At 42.0% G+C, this 18,015-nt stretch overlaps 1 protein-coding gene across 3 annotated transcripts in view; it reads right to left on the minus strand.

Annotated features, from left to right (window-relative positions):
• The window catches only part of SUSD6 (sushi domain containing 6), a 124,960-nt gene that overhangs the window by 65,478 nt on the left and 41,467 nt on the right, over window positions 1-18,015 (minus strand). For 2 of the 3 annotated variants that reach the window (XM_084847907.1, XM_084847898.1), the window contains exon 3: window positions 13,073-13,270. In XM_084847907.1, coding sequence (XP_084704033.1) covers window positions 13,073-13,193 — 121 coding nt within the window. In that variant the 5' untranslated portion in view covers window positions 13,194-13,270. Of the gene's footprint in view, window positions 1-13,072; window positions 13,271-13,562; window positions 13,648-18,015 lie in introns of all 3 variants that reach the window. The other variant, XM_084847890.1, reaches the window with a different exon arrangement.

The raw sequence follows: 18,015 nt of genomic DNA on the forward strand, positions 1-18,015 counted from the left end.
TGTGTAACTGACATTTATGTAGTACAGCACTAATAGTCATACTCTGAAACAGCTGAAGTCATGGGAGAGCTATGAGCAGGCTCCTTACAATGCAGAGCATTGATGAACCCTCAGATGCATCAAATTAAGTCATACTCTCCCTGCCTGCTAGAAATCCCACTCAGAGCATTTTTGTTTAAAGATTTAACAAAGTTCCGACAAGTTTCTATGCTGTTCTTCGCAGCCATGATAACCAGATGATTCTCTCATTCAATGAAAGTCAGATTCTCAGGATTCCACAGGAGCCATTTTAGATCGTGTTTACACATTAAAAGATGCCGAAGACTATCAGCACAATAGAAATGGAAGTTCAGAAGGTTCATGTCCTGACACAACCCCTCTGCACCAATCTATAGACTAGGACAAGGCTAGGCAACCTTGAACCTTCCCAATGTTTTGGACTACAACTCCCATTAGCACCAGCCAGCATGGCCAATGGTCAGGGATTATGGGAGCTGTATTCCAAAATAGCTGGAAAGCACATGGTTGCTTACCCTGGTCTAGGAATTGCAGGGTGTTACAGCTAGACAAATATGTTCCATATCATTCATAAGTCATCCATTATAAAACTCAAGAGACGATCCTATTCCATTCCATGATCATTTGAACTAGCTTCACAAGAGAGAAACAACTTAAAATTCCAACAACTTGCCAAATATTACCATTGAAGCCATCTTGATATATCACCTCAACATATTCTGAACTTTGAAAACCGTGGCTTGAAAGACAGGAACCGGAACCACAGTTTGATCATGGCTTGTTCTCATTAGCTATATACATTTATAGAAATAATTCCTGAACATTAGGATTTTCAGATTTCATTTGACCATGTTTAAAACTTGTTTATGAAACAAATGCAGTTCATATATTGAATCATACTTCCACATCCATAAAATCGATAGAACATTGCCTTATAAAGAAAAACTGCATTTGACCATGTGTTGTTCACAACGCTACTGAAGGCTAGGCACTCAACTGAAGGAAAGCGTTCTGAATGCTAGAAATTGCTTTCTGAAAATGAATGCCCTCCACTACACACATCCTTCATGTAGGCACAAGAGTGTAACATATGTGAATTAGCACTGGCCTTACAAATCATTATATACTTCTGAGAACGTGCCTCTTGCCTTTCACTCCTTAAAATGTCAGAACACAGCTTATAATGCCCACATGCTTAAAAAACAGAAACAAAACCACAGCACTACAGTGAGACTCAAACTCACTAGTATGCATATAAAGCCTTATCCTGTATGTATGGGGGAGACTGCTATGATCAGCTGTGTACTGTAGTTTAGAAAGTTATGGAACAGTAGAAGTCGGTAGCTATGATGTTAGTGGAGCTGTGACTCCACCCTGGGTTTCAGCCAGAACTCTAAAGGAGCTATCCAAGGTGCTAGACCTATTTTGGGGATTGGACTCAGCACCTTGGATAGTTCATTTAGAGTTTTGACTGGTTCTGACTGAAACCAGAGCAGATTTACAGCCCCACCGACACCAGAGTCACAAGCCTCGACTGGTATGGAAGATGGTATTGCGTACAGTCAGCCATAACTGTCTAAAGCCAGAGACTGGGATCTGTTCCCCTTCAAAGCCAAAGAATCTGTGAGCACAGGGAGTCCCCATGTCTTCACAGGATCTGCAGAAAAAAACCTTGCTTAAAAGCACCCTTTTGACAATTTACATGGTTATGTAGCAGGGCTTTCTTGGTCATATCTCAATACTATAGAATGCACATTTCTTATGAGTTTAAAGACAGTATTTCTCTTGTCTTAAACGATAACTTCTGGCTTATAATGTGAGTTTATGACATGTACGGTTTTATTATTAGATTATTTTATTGATTTGTATGTCTTTATTATGGATTGTGCCCCTTAAATTGAAACACAGTCCTTTTGCTCAAACCTTTGGATATGAGCAAAATATGCCAAAATGGCATATTTTGTTTTTTAAAATCTTCATATCCACGGTCTTTTTCTGGAATGTAGGACAAATTCAGGCTAATCTAGGAGAGCTGAATTTTTTACTCTTAATGGAAACTGAGCTCTTGATTTAGAAAAGGTACACTTGAAGAATTATGTTGAAGAATATCCTACTCCTACCTACCCCTCCTTTAAAACATTTCCTTGAAAAATCCTTTTCTGTTTAATGGTACTTAAAAGGCTTCAATGCAAACTGTTCAGTATTTTTTAAAAAGCCAGTATTTCAACGTCTTGTTAAGTATAACATAAAAGCACAAAAGGAAACCCAAAGGAAAAAGTTACTTTCACTGTGTAATATACTAACAAAGCTTTGATCTCGACTATTTTTTTCATCCCCTCCAACGATCTTCTCTGGCAGCTCATTCCAGTAATCCTATAAACTATTGATAAATTCCATATACATTTTAAAATGGATAGATAGCACTATCTGTAGATATTTCAAATGTTAGGTCAATGGCAACCTTCACTTTAAAAAGAAAACAGAACACCTTACAAACCTCTCCAACTTTCACTTTTATATCTGCTATGCATGTCAATCAGTCACAAAGCAGCCTTTCAATTAAGAGGTAGACCCTCTGTGCTTAGAACCTGGGGGTTATGGTAATTCCCCTTTTGAAATGTTAATGTCATTATAAGCACAGCCCCAGAAGAAAAGTGGCAGAGGCAGAGCCTGGATGACAGAAGTTCTGGCTGTACCCTTATACAGAAGGCTTACAAAGGGCCCTGATTAAATCACCTAACCTCCCATCTCTCAACAGCATCCCCTGTGGGTCATGCTTAACAGGCTCTGCAGCTGTGGTCCAGAGAAGGGGAGCTAGGGAGCAGTGAAAACAGTTCTTCTACAATCAAGAATGTAACAGTGGAGGGTGGTGGCTCTGATGTTAGTGGGGCTGTGGATCTGCTCTGGGTTTCAGACAGAACCAGTCAGAACTCTAAAGGAGCTATCCAAGGTGGTGAACCCTAGGCTCGGCACCTTGGATAGCTCCTTTAGAGTTCTGACTGAAACTCGGAGGGGATTCACAGCCCCACTGATGTTAGAGCCACCAGCTTCCACTAGAATGTAAGTCTGCAGTTTGAAAGCAACTTCATTCTCAGTCATGCTTCCAACTCACCTAAGGCTACCTTACCTTCATAGCTGAGACAATATTTGAACACGGAACTTAAAACTCACACTCTTAGGGTGCAATCCTATGCATGGGGCATGCTGGGAGTTGTAGGACTTTTTCTCTCTAAACATGCATAGGATTGCATCATTAGCCACTACATCAAACATTGTCCTTCTCTTCTGAAATAAGAATGCATGCACCTGAAAGAGCTCACTGGCACCATCCTTTTCTTCACAAAATGTGGGATAGAAGAATATTTTATAAAGCATAAAGTCGTGGATATTCCTGGAACATTTTCAGAAAAGAATGTGCTTCAAGTTGTAAGCCTTTCCCTGATCAAACACAAAAAAGGAAGCAGGTTCCCTAATGGGAAAAATTATTCTCTCTCTCTCTCTCACACACACACACACACACACACACGCACATGCACACACACACAGCAAGTTACAGAGATTTAGCTAACAATCCCAAAAGCTGCCACTGGGACACAATGCCACCAACCACCTCAGGGCCATACAAGACGGTATTTACACAGACATCAACCAAGAACTGTTAGTGCTGCTTTTTTCCAAGTAGTGTCTAAGATTATGTTAAAGGGGGCTCAAAAGAACCACAACACCCATTAAAGTGTTTGTCCTTTTTAGGAGGAAAAATCCCAACTTTCCTCACCTCCGATTTGTAGGTATTTCAAGAAGTCTCCAAGCAGACCACACACAGAGCCTCAAGCCGAGCCTTCCGTCAAGTGGAAACTAGGCTAACATTTAAACAGGTGAAAAAACACATTATCTGGCAGAGTACACTGCTGATCAAGCTACTGTATCTTGTGGATGAATATTCCAGTGTTCAAAAGTTGTTTCCATTCCACTGCTTTACCCTGGCCGGATTTCGAAATGTTGTAAAACGATTATCTTGCCAAAAGCAGAAGCAGTAAAGTGAAGATTCATATAAAGAGACCATTTTATCACAAGTTGACACTACAGCAATATTTGCTCTCTTCATACAAACTGCCACAGCAAGGGAGAGAACAGGGAGTAAACATTCAAATAAACAGTTAAATGGAAGTTGCTGTAGGACAGTCAACCCATTAGTATTATTTCTATAGCATTTTTAGAATTAACATCTTGTTTGGCTTCATATATACTAAGAGTATGCTAGGGTAGGGTGTGCCAATTCACACTTTACACAGCCAACAATTTTGTCCACTGTATGTCCCCTGGTGAACAGAGGTAACATTTTAAGGGGGGAAATATGGATGCATGCACTTACCATGGACATATGCCAGGGACTGTGGCCAGAGTTCCCTACCATATGCCCAAAATATTTTTCAGGAATTCGTTTACCCTTGAAACATTAGCGTTCACTGGGAGACATGGCTGTGAACAATGGGAAGTTTGTCTTCACCCTGAAGCGTGAATATGCCATGTGGAGCACTGGCAGAAGTGCTTGAATTTGAATGTGGGAAGCAAAAGCCGAGTGTAGCCAAACGCGTACCCTGGATTTTAGGAAAGCTGATTTTAATAAACTCAGAACAATGATCAGTAAGGCCCCATGGCAAGCGACGCTAACGAGAAAAGGAGTCCAAGATGGGTGGGAGCTTTTAAAAAAGGAAATTCTCAAGGCACAATCACAAACAATTCCAACAAGAAGAAAAAGTGGAAGACAACAGAAGAAGCCAATGTGGCTTCACAGGGATGACCTGAAAACAAAAAAGGACACATATAGGAAGTGGAAAGAAGGCCACGCAACGAAGGAAGTGTACAGGCAGGAAGCACAGAACTGCAGGGATGGCATCAGGAAGGCTAAAGCTGAGAACGAGCTGAGGTTAGTGAGGGATGCTAAAAGCAATAAAAAAAGCTTTCTTCAGCTGCGTGCATAGTAAAAGGCAGAGGAAAGAAATGGTGGTTCAGCTATTAAATAAGGATGGCAAAATGATAACAGATGACAAAGAAAAGGCAGAGGTACTCAATTCCTACTTTGGCTCAGTCTTCTCCCCAAAGAGGGTCTATGACCCCCCTGGCAAAGGCGAAGTGCAGGCTGAAGGGGCAGGATTGCAGCTTGAGATCGATAGGCATATGGTCAAGGAACACCTCATTACTTTGAATGAGTTCAAATCTCCAGGGCCAGATGAACTGCATCCTAGAGTCATAAAGGAACTGGCAGAAGAACTCTCAGAACCACTGTCTATTCTCTTTGAGAAATCATGGAGGACGGGGGAAGTGCTAGATGACTGGAAGAGGGCTAATGTTGTCCCTATCTTCAAAAAGGGTAAAAAGGAGGAACCTGGGAACTACAGAGCAGTCAGTCTGACATCGATCCCAGGGAAAATTCTGGAGCAGATGATAAAGCAATCCTTCTGTAAGCACCTTGAAAACAATGCAGTGATTACTCAAAGCCAACATGGATTTGTCAAGAACAAATCCTGCCAGACTAATCTGATCTCATTTTTTGATCAAGTAACCTCTCTTGTGGACTGTGGGAATGCTGTGGACATAATATACCTTGACTTCAGCAAAGCTTTCAACAAAGTGTCCCATGATATCCTGATGAGCAAACTAGCTCAAAGTGGGCTAGATGAAACAATGATCTGGTGGATCCACAGTTGGTTGCAGAACCGGACTCAAAGAGTGCTTATCAATGGGATCTTCTCAAACTGGGGAGACGTAATGAGCGGGGTACCACAGGGCTCAGTCCTGGGCCCAGTGCTCGTCAACATTTTTATTAATGACTTGGAGGAGGAGGAGGTGCAGGGAATGCTGATCAAATTTGCAGATGACACAAAATTGGGCAGGATAGTTAATACTTTGGAAGACAGAAACAAAATTCAAAGTGATCTTGATAGGCTGGAGCACTGGGCAGAAAATAACAGAATGACATTTATTAGGGATAAATGCCAAGTTCTGCACCTAGGAAAAAGAAACCAAATGCACAGTTACAAGATGGGGGATACGTGGCTCAACAACACTACAAGCAAGAAGGATCTTGGAATTGTTGTAGATCACAAGCTGAATATGAGCCAACAATGTGACGTGGCTGCAAAAAAGGCAAATGCTCTTTTTGGCTGCATTAATGGAAGCATAGCTTTCAAATCCCAGGAAGTACTAGCTCCCCTCTACTCAGCACTGGTTAGGCCTCACTTGGAGTACTGTGTCCAGTTCTGGGCACCACACTTTAAGAAGGATGCAGACAAACTGGAGAGGGTTCAGAGGAGGGCAACAAAGATGATCAGGGGACTGGAAACAAAGCCCTATGAAGAGAGACTGAAAGAACTGGGCACATTTAGCCTTGAGAAGAGAAGACTGAGGGGAGATAGGATAGCGCTCTTCAAGTACTTGAAAGGTTGTCACAGAGAGGAAGGCCAGGATCTCTTCTCGATCATCCCGGAATGCAGGACACGGAAGAATGGGCTCAAGTTACAGGAAGCCAGATTCCAGCCGAACGTCAGGAAAAACTTCCTGACTGTTACAGCAATACAACAATGGAACCAATGACCTAGGGAGGTGGTGGGCTATCCCACACTGGAGGCGTTCAAGACGGGGCTGGGCAGCCATCTGTCAGGGATGCTCTGACTTGGATTCCTGCATTGAGCAGGGGGTTGGACTGTAGGCCCCTTCCAACCCTACTATTCTATGATTCTATGATTCTAACCCACAGGGTTGTTGTAAAGCTAATACACTGTTCTGAGCTCCTTAGGAAAAGAGATTGTGTACTAATGTGACAAAGTATGCCTTACAATGTCATCCTACATCAGTGTTGTCACTATAGCCTGTGCTCTTGTCCTGAGCATCTCCAGCTGCCTGGCTCTTCCTTGCTCTGCCCACCTGCAAAACCCATATTGATGCTCTAGTCACTTTTTTCTTAGAATCTAATGACACCTTCTTGCTGAGCATTTTTCCTTCTGGAATTAGTATGCTTCCTTTTCCTACCTTACTAAATCATATGTCTGTGAGGTCTCTATGAGCACATGAATAGGAGGCATCCATTCTCATTGGCCGCTCCCATCTTGTCAAGCTCTTCCACTAAAGACTTGCCAAAGCATAAGCACCTTTCATAGTGTGAACCCACATAGTGTGAACATAGTGTGACACCGAGTTGTCCTTTCATAGTGACACCTCGGTGCTCACCGAGACAATTTTTTTTTTTTAATGGCTTATGATTTTGGGATGAGGGTAGGGAGAACAGTTTGGAATATGTCACGTCTTGCTGGATTTGAAATGTTTATAAAAATTATAAAATGCACATTGAGAGATTTTGTTTTGCTTGCACTCCAGGATCTTCAGGATGTGCAGACAATGCACCATCAGTGGAAGAGGCGGTGCATGCAAACTTGGAACTCTTGCACACTAGCTGTAAAGTTCTTGGGTCTCAGTGCTAAGTGAAAATGGCAAGGCAGCTGGGACAGTGAGGTCTCTGATCATCTTCAGGGCCTGGCAAATGCTTGACCTTGCCACCCTCTTCAGCCAGCCCTGCTTAAGGCTTCAATTTTTATGCTTCAGGAGGCCCGCTTTCACTGAGACAACAGTCCCCAAAACACAGCTGCTACATAGGCCACTTGACAACTCATATTTTGTGTGGGTAATTCCAACATAACACATTCCTAAAACCATCTCATCACCTTACAAAGAATCGACTATTCAAAATATGCTCCTGGAAAAACCAAATTAGCAGTACTAATTTTACCCCTGTTATATTATGCACAGACACATTCTGATGTGGCCTCTCTAATAACCATCATCATATAAGAATGAATCCTATTTCTTCAAATCCAGAAAAGGAAGAAATCAGTTTGATGAAATACTGGTTTAAACTACGTAGTGCAAGGTTTCATGAGCATCCAGTGTATCCCCCTCCTCAAAAAGAACTGCTGAGACATTTTGCCAGTATAATGATTTTTTCTTCCACCACATGGAAGGATGGATGGATTTTGAGAGAACATGGTCCCCTAACCATCTGGCGCAGGTTTTGACAGGGCACAAAGGGAAGCAGGCATCACACACACAGAAATCTCTTTACCATCCCTTCCTCCAGCAGAACCTTCCCATGAATACCAACCCACAGTGGGCATTTTTGGCTACATGTAAATGTGCATCCACTTTTATGAAGAAATAGAACCACACTCCATAGCCTCCATCTTGAGCAATTCAACAATTGTGGAACTTCGTTTGTTTTTTATTACTACTCAGTACCATACACTGCAGCATGAATACATGAACAAGCCTTTGAAGAAAAGTTACAAAGCCCAGATGTGATGTTGTGAAATGGCACTGAGTAGTAAGCTTAGTATTCCCACTAGGTCAAGGGAAAAGAAAGTGGGCATTCATGAAGAATGCTTCCAACAAGAAAGTGTAGAAATAGGGGTGTGGCAGAAATGCCTCAAGTTCTTTCTAAAGCTGTCCCCTGCAATTCCTACTCTGCACAAGCCATCATCAGTTCCACAGCAGACACTGGAACATGGCAATGACTGCCTTTTCAAAAAACGATCAGCATTTCGAATATACCAATCTGAACACAAAGTCAGTCACCTGTTTGCCACATTAGTATATGGTTCACCAGGAAAAAGGCTGGATGACATCAGCAGTTGAACCCACTATTCCCTGTAGAATGGCCATCAGCCCAACGCAGAGCCCCTCGAGACGAGGGCCACAAAGCGGTTAGAGCAAACAGCCTTTTCCATCTAGTGCAACATCAGGGGCACCTCCTTGCATGCAAGGAAGATGTGTACACAGTGCTGTTCCTGTTACTGCACTGAATGGTGACATCCTTGCAAGGAAGGCTCAATGTGTGTGTGCATCAGTACTGTCGCGTGTACAAAGATCTTCTGGATCAGGGCTTGGGCCTAAAATTGTCAGGAAGCTGCATTTTACAAGGTCAAACTATTTGCCCACCCAGCCCAGTATTATCTATTCTGGCAGCAACTCTCCAGGGTTTTGACAGAGGTCTTTGATGTCAACTATTACCTGATCCTTTTAATTCGAGATCACCTGGGATTGAACCTGGAACATTTTGCCTGCAAAGCATGTGTTCTACCACCGAGCTATGGGGTGATATCCAACATTGTGCAAGTAGACTTCCACTATGGAACTTTCCCTTCCTCTCCTTGCATCTGCCACTCCCAGCATCCTCCCTAATCTGTTCCAGAGGGTCCCCCAACCCCCCAGAGCATATTTTGGGGGACATGGGGGAAGGGGAATCTGTTCTGCTGAAGGCGTCAAGGGAAGATGTTAGTTGGTTACCACCCATGGTCAAATGTTGCAAATTACAGTCTTATAGGTGGTCTGGTGTGGAGACCCAGCCTAAGTATGATATTTCAAATCATATTCAAACAATTCCCTTCTGCCTCCAGACAGCTTAATAAGCTTTCATGTTCCAATAGAGACTGTGCATAGCCTTTTCATCTCTCCAGGAGCTACCTCCCCTCTACTTTGGATTATGAAGTTAGCCCTCCCCCCAAATCCAGCTATACATATTTTTATGTATGACAGCAAATGTGATACTGTACAGCCAGTACAGAAACTCCATAGTTTTCATCACCACAAGTTCTTTCCAAAATTACAAACTCAGCTTTAGCAAACTAAACAGGTAGAGTAATCCTTTTCTTGGGAATGCATTGAGGAAATTTTTTTTAAAAAGACTAAATCTGTTGTGAATTTGAAAAGCCTTGGAATTAAGTGACAACTCTTTGGGGAAATTATCACAGTTCTCCAAGGCAGTGCAGTTACTCGAGGGATAATGTTGACAATAATATTACTTTGCAGAAGTGATTGGCCATGACATTTGGAGAGAAACACCATGTAAACACAAGTTTAATTGTATTGCCTCTGAATACCAGGTGCTGGAGACAAAACAGGAAGGTTGCTGCATGCTTGTTGACAACTACATTTGCCAGGTAGCCTCATTCATGCAAGCATAATTTGATTTGGACTGTATTCACACAAAGGCAAACAATGGTCAAGTTACTTTTGTTGACTACATTCCAGAGGAAATTCCACTTCTGTATTCATACATGCTTTATGTGACTTCAGCTGCTACATGGGGGGTTGTATTCGGTAAAGAAAGGAGAGAGGGAGGTTTTAAATCCCCCTGTGTCAGTCTCATTTTGGAGACAGCTGCTAACAAACTTTTGGGTATTAGACTTTCTACAGGGTTTTGCATCACTATCAAATTTTAGGAATGTGGTCATCCACGCAGTTGACATTTTTCTAATCCGGAGTGCACTGGGGTGATATCCACAAGTTCTTCTTTATAGGTTTCTAGAGAGCAAGTAACCCTCTATGGTGGACCGAGGAACATTAGAACAGCTCTGGTTTGGTGAGAAATAGTTCAGGAATAGGTATGTGTTCATACTGAAAGCAGAGGAAGGAAGCATGCTCCAATACCCTCTTCATTTTAACTCCTCTTCAGTGGTAATAGTACAGAACATCTTTGGGGTTTATTAAATCAAAATAACGTTCTGTGTGAATATGTCTTTGTGTCACCCACAAAGGAATACAGGCAGCATTAAAGAGTTGGATTTACATAAAATAACTAGAGTTGGATTCACCATGTGTGCCTTAGCACATTCTTAATCTTTTATTAAGGAAATGTCTCATATTATGGCCACTGACATGTACTGTGGGGGTCTTTTCTGAAACCAATTTATGCCAACAATGACTCACTAAAATCCCCAAACTTCTTATGCCACATAACGTTTATATTGTTCAAAGGAACATCTGGCTGGAAGCTTCATGAATATTTCAGGCATCACAGTCTGATCCTCTGAACAACTCATTATTGTTTATTATGATATCCCAGAAATAGAGCTGCTGGACACATGAAGTCTGATGCTGCCTATCAAAGCCTTGTGTCTGTATCCCATTCTAAATATTCACACTAAGAGGACTCAGAATGGCAACAGAACAAGGACTTCTTGTCCTTGTTCACATACTACCTCCCCACACTCACCCACCCACAAATATATATATCCAGTAGCTTTAATTTTGAAAACTTGAAAAAGGAAACTGTTTCAGAGAAAAGAACAGAACAAAGTTGCCTGAACCAGGTATTTATCTGGATCTCAAATTCTCAGCAGATTTGCTTTGGAGTTACACAAAAAACTAAGACACTGCTGCAGGTGATCTTTGTTCATTACATGCCTAGAATTTTCACTGTCTCCCTGCAGGCTAATTCCTGACACAAAAGAGCTGTACTTGGAAACCGTCACTTATCTTCAAGGAGAAGGCTGTATCTACAGTCTGTGTTAAGGAGTACTCCCAAAACTCATTTTCTTCTGCTCAAGCAGAACTTTTAAACTTTGTATAGTCACCCACCTGCCTGATGTAATACCTTTACTCATTTCAACCCCCAAAATAAGGAATGAATGCAATGTAGAAGGCAAGTAGCCCCTCTCTAAAAATATGGCACAAGTCTCTGACAGTGTTATCATTTCTTACCACTGCAGGCTAGGGCTGCTTCATGCAACATACCCTGACACACAAGAAAACTACACTGAAGAGCCCATGGATAACTAAACATTCATGAGATGGGCTACCCATTACTGACTACTACTGAAAAGGAGCAGTCTTGTTTACAGATATTTCAGCAACTAATCAAGAGTTCAAAGGATGGGGCATTTCAGTCACTTATCTCAGAGTGTATCCAACAGGCTTGTGGTCAAAGAAGCTATGCTACATTGGAAAGCAAAGTATGGCAGGGCTAGTATTTTAAGAACAGGGCTTTTTCTTTCTCTAGATATTGTAATCTTTTTATTGGATAAAAGTTATCCAACTTCGTGTATCTGATCATACCCATGGGGTGGGGTGGGAGGAGAGAGACAAATATTCCTCACACCTAGACTGCAATTACCAAACCTGCCCCTTCCTGCCTCCTCCCCACTGCTCCCAGTATGCATAGCCAGGAGGACAAGCATGAGAAGTCCCTGAACCTCTACCTTTTTTCAACATCATAGTATTCTGCTCAACTTTGGAGGATAGTGCATGTGCAGGGTCAGTGCCACATGCCTCCTCCCCATCTCAATCCTGCATGCATGTGGGGGGCAGGGGAGTTAAGGGGCTTGAGCATCTGTGATGGATCACAGTCAAGCCTCTGAGGGCTGCATGAGACCCGTGGGTTGCCCAAATGTCTGCTAGCTTTTGTTACAAGCAGCAAGCCAGAGGGGGGTTTGTGCCCTGCTATGGGTTCCCCTCTCTCTGGAAGACAGGGTAAAGGAGTTTAACTTATGGTCAAGAGCAGACCAATATCCCCCAGAATAGTAATTTACTTATCTTCTTCCCAGACTAAATAGCAGCAATTAACTTATATGGGAGAAAATAAAGAGATGTCCTCAGGGGCATTGCTTGGAAGGAGGCTAAAAGTTTTGGAAGGATGCTCCTACTGACTCCAGCCTCTGAGGCAGGGGAGGACAGCAGGTTTTACCTTTCCCACAATCATGATGACTGCAGCCAATGTACTTGCCTAGTGGAACTTAATGGTCATCAGTGAGAATTAAGTTTGGCCCTTTCTACGTAACTCTGGTTTCTGTTCTAACGCTTGGTCATGCCAGGAAGTATGCCAAAGAGAACCAGAAACTGCCTTTTTAATATAAAGAACAAGCTGCCATTTAAACAACAGTATCTGAAAAGGATATCCTTCTACCTCCTACAAAACCAATGGCACCCCTTTGTATCTGCACTGCCTACTCAAATTGTTACCCCTGTCCAAGTTTCATACTTCACGAGGATTTCCACTTCACTCACAAGCATGTACTGGAGGGGCAGGAATCTCCTATTGTATGTATGAGTACACCAAGATCCTTAAAATAAGCAAGCTGCCTTAAGTGATTTTTAAATAAGAGTCTTATGAATTTTTTTTTAGAGGCAAGAGTCCATCTTTTAGTAGAATTATTGTTACTTGCCCTGAGCCATCACAGAGAGGGCTAGAAATCTAAATAAAGTAGACTACAAGAGCTTTACTTACATGAGTCCAATCCTTCCGCCATGCGTGTACTGAAGACAAACAGTGGAAAAAATATCCCATGACTGATCAAGGCAAGCAGCGATGTTGTGGTGCTCTTTGTTGCTACCATTCCATGGCACATCTTTTAGACACCAAAAGTCTTCTATCTTTTCCTCCCCTCCAACCTTTTTAGGTTTTGTTGCTTGAGGTCAATTCTACCTATAAGGGCGGGGGGAGGGGGAAATAAAGGTTAGATAAACATCCAAGTAAAGAAAAGGATAATCATAATATTTGGAAAGCTCCTATATGAACACACCCCTGGCTTGAGTTACATGGGGGGGGGGGTGAAACAAGATACAAGACTTTTAAAGACTGAAGAGACATGAAGGGGTCAGGAGTCCACAAAACAAGGGCCCCCCTCTTTCTGAACTAACTAGCATTCAGGCAGATTTTATACAAAAGCAACACACAATTAAATTTGTATATTTTTGGAGGACTGTTTTTGTTTTACCGAGAAAAGCAACCTGGCAGACTGCTTCATCTGGAGATTTCACTCAAGAGATTTCAGGTAAACCAGTTTTGCTAGACAGATGCTTCTGTATTAAAAGAAAAAAGAAAAAAGGGCTCACACAGAAGTAGCAGTCAGACTAGACTAGACAGCTAGGATAAATAAATCGAAATCCTTCATTAGCCACCTGGAGAGAGAGAGAAACCACAAAGCGCCCAAGAGAAAGACGTCTGTAGACATATGCTACCTAAAAGGAACTGCAGAATAAGAGGAAGCCAGACAGAAAATCAAGTTGCAATGTCAAGACGTCATAACTCTGAATTTCAAAAGAGGATAGCTATTTAAATTCAGGGAAGTGACATCATTCATTCCTAGCTGTGGACTACTAGATTCAAGCCAATGGTATACGTCACCTTCTTTATTCAGAACTTAAGCCAAATACCTAGCAAAACCTGTCCTGTGTGGCAAGTGTCAGGAAGTCAATAATGTGTTCAATGCAGCCATAAGTGGAGTCTAGTGCTATTAATCTCTCATAACTACTCAGTCTCCCTGATGTCAGCTACTTGAAACTGGATTTCAAAATATCTAAATGAAAAAGCTACAACTATTATAGATCTGGGATGTTGTAAAGAAAGTTTTGGAGTATTCATCTACATGGAAATCATGAATAGGAAACACTTCTATTAAATAGAACTATTTTACTGAAGTTGCTGTATTGACTACTGATCAATGTCAAATGACAAGACACTGAATAAGTATCTGCTTTGTTTTAAGTTGAGAAAATTCACAAAGATATTATGGACTATCATATGTCTAGCAGATTGCTAGCAATAACAGTCTGGTACAAGAAAAATGAACTGCTCTAATAAAATTGTTTTAGCTTAAGCTCCTTTGAACCATTGGGTGAAAACAGATGACTGCTCTGTTTATCAAATGAATAAGGAAATACAGATAACCTGGATGGTTTTGTACTATTTCCTAATTGCTGTTGCTCCACCCCTAGATACTCCTGTTGCTATGGAGTTAAGACATTGCATCTAACTATTCCTCCAAATACACTGCTGCAGTGTAGTGTTCATTTGTTTACAGAAGTTTATGGTCAATCTATCCTCACCATCTCAAAGTTTATTCATACTGGTAATGGTATTATTTCGAAGTGGTCAATAATAATTTCTCTCTCCTTGGAATCATTCTCAATGGAAGAAATTCTGGCTATTACTAGAGTTTCTCATTTTAAAAACCCCTCAAAACATACCAGCACTTAAGTGATTTAAAACAGCCACCACCTCATAACAACCGCAAATGTTTTAAGCTTTCAAAATACATAAGCTTAGAATAGAAATCTGATCTTGACCTGAAATCTATGGAAAAGCAGCTGCACCTTAAAAGAGGAACCTAGCCACAAAAGCTTTACAGCTCTCTCTTGCTCGATGTTTCCAGCCATGGATTACTTGGTTCATTTACTCTGGTGTCAAAGAGGATCATATAGATACAATTGTTAGGACAGTGTAATCTTAAATCAATGTTGAACCCAGGCTTATTTCCTTTAACATATATTTATCAAACATCAGGCCTAGCATCAACAACCATCATAGTTTGTAGTGTGAACAGGGCAATACACACCACCATGATCTTAATCAGGAACTAGTAAGTGAGGCTCTGACCTGGAACTCCCTCCTTTTATTATGTTCTCCCTGCAACGGACTAGGAACTATTAAAGGACAGAACTCTATGATCGCTCCATACCTCCCTTTTATAACCAAAGCCAATACCTACAATTACAAAACCGGCAGTTGGACAATACCTTTATTAGGACCAACCAAAATGCCATAATAGTGTGTGCAAGCTTTCAAGTTCTACAGAACTCTCCCATCAGGTTAGATGACAGGTACAAAAACCGGGGATAGAGGGAAAGTTTTTTTCCCCTCGAACTGTTAACTATGTACATTAAAGTCTGATGAATTATATATTTGTACAGTTGATCTGTGAACTACAGACCATCTTTTGGGAGGTAGCACAGAGCTATGGGCCTCGTGGGGCCCTTGTACCAACAGGGGCCTACAGCCGCCCAGACCGGACTGCTAACATTGAGCCTAAGGAGGATTGCTGGTTTGGGGGGGAGGGGAAGCTCTGGGGAAGCCCCTTGGACTGACCTGCATCAACTCCTCCAGGGCTCAGAGAACTGCTGCCTGGAAGGTCCCCCTCTCCTTCTCCCTCAATACACTCCTCCCCCTTGCTGTGACAGGGGTGTGGGCAAGACGCAGAGAAGAGGCCTTCTAAGTAGCCATCACTGTGGCCGTAGAGATGACACAGAGAAGATTCTGGGGAGGCAAGGAGGATCGGCTGCCTGCACTACTGCTGTTGCTGCCATTGTGGCTAACTGCCAGGCAGGGGTATCAATTTTCATCAGGACAGCAGCTGGGGAGAGGAGCCTCTTCATGCACCGCTGACTCCCCCCAGCCCATACCTAGTATTCAAATGTTTTAAAACCCGGATGTGATTGCTAACCATGCTATTCAACGTCTTGTCTAGTTTGGCTCTGGGATAACTATGTAAAAACAGGGAACTACAGAAATGAGCAATCTTCAATTGCAATTCTTACATTTCAATCCCACCCTGAAGGGCTGGGGGGGCGGGGTTGCAACTGTCTTTGATGCTACTTACATGCACACAATAGTCAGATATTCACAGTAGATGCATATTAAAAATATCTGATATATTTTAAATTACTGAACAGCGTTCAGTTCAAGACATTTGCCATTTCATGATGTTTCCCACTTCCACCCTGACTTTGGATTCTTCACATGCCCATCAGCCGTTTTAACTGCATTTCACAGAAAACCTCTCTCTGATAGGAAACCACTCAGATACTTTTCAGATATCCATACTCAACTCACAACCACCTAATTTGCAACTCAAACCATTAAAAACATAAATTGCATTGGGTGGGGGGGATGAATGTGTTTTAGTTGGGGGTAAAGCCTGCTATTCCCACCACCACTTACATTCTTTTTCCAAGCAATTACTATCTAAAAGACACTCAGTGGCCCTTTATAAAGACACATTTTCAGAATATGCTTAATATGTTTTGCTCTTTTCACCGATGCTGATAATCACTGTTGTGCTGACCAGCACAATACTGAGCTTGCGCACAAGCTGCAGTGAGAGACCTATTGCCCTTGTGCTCTACTTGTGGCAGTACTTTCCAGAAGTCTACTATTATAAATAGTGGCAGTACTTTCCAGAATCTTTCTTACTGGCATTATCTTTGCTTATTTCTAGTCTAAAAGAGGAAACAGTTTTCATTGGTGTTTCACATCTACTTCTGCCAGAGGCTTCTCAGCAGGGAACTTCTTATGTTCTAAGACATGCATAGACCTGGCTTGCCATACACCATAAACATACCCTTTTACAACCCCACCCCAAGTGTTCCTTTTCACCCTAATCATTTGCTGATCTCAGCCATTCACATGGGCAGAACTCCTAGATTCCAAGCCAAAGAGCATCTCCCCATGCAGTGCAAGGGCATGAGAAAGACACAGCATAAAGTAGACGTGTGCTGGCTGGTGCTTCAAGGACACAACGAGGCGAGGCAGATTTCACAGTCAACCAGGCCTTCTCAGGAAAGCTATCTGTCCACTTTTAAATACCACACAGGAGACTCACTAGATCTCATGTACTTAGGTTTAACTGGCCAGAATCCTTTAGCTAAATATTTATAACTTATTCATTGTGCCTTGTACAGTCAATTTAGTTGAAGCAATATTTCTAAGAGCAAAGTATCCTGAACAAAATCCAAAATCAATTTAACATGAGCAAGCTAAGGTCCTTCTTTTGCAGTTCGCATGTTACATGAAAGCACAGCTTCAAGTTGCTTCTGTATGCAGAAAAGGTTCCTTCTTGCCATAGCTGAAAATAAAAGGTTTGAATAAGACAGAAACCTGTAGCATGGCACAATAATAGATTTTAACCAATAGGCACAGGAATGCTCCAATACACAAGTGGAGCTCTGCACAATTAAGGACTACAGCAATGGCTTTCAGACTATATTTCAGAGCACGTGGCACTCTTCGGAAACTTATCAGGGTTTCTCAAGGAGAAGCATAGTAACAAATGACAAGCTTCTGCAAAGGAAAGCTTGACCAGCACTACCAAACCTCCCCATCAATGCACAGCCACAAGAGAATGTTGGATGTGTTCTAGGGAGGCCAACAATGTGACTCCATAGTCCAGATTCAGACGTTTATCATTGGCTTCATAAATCATGGTTTAAGAAGGTTGGGACAGGTGCCATGACTGCACCACCACCCCTGGCAATTACATACTGGGCTGGGTGCAGAGATCCTATATTCCATTAAGCCAAACTCTGGCTTAGTATCAGTTAACAAACCACTATAGTAAACCACTATCTGATCCTGACTTTGTTTCCTGGATCATTAAGTGATACTGAGCCATA

The sequence above is a fragment of the Heloderma suspectum genome, chromosome 1, assembly GCF_057233095.1.
Source record: "Heloderma suspectum isolate Gila_16-S chromosome 1, 16-S_ref, whole genome shotgun sequence".
Taxonomy (NCBI): domain Eukaryota; kingdom Metazoa; phylum Chordata; class Lepidosauria; order Squamata; family Helodermatidae; genus Heloderma; species Heloderma suspectum.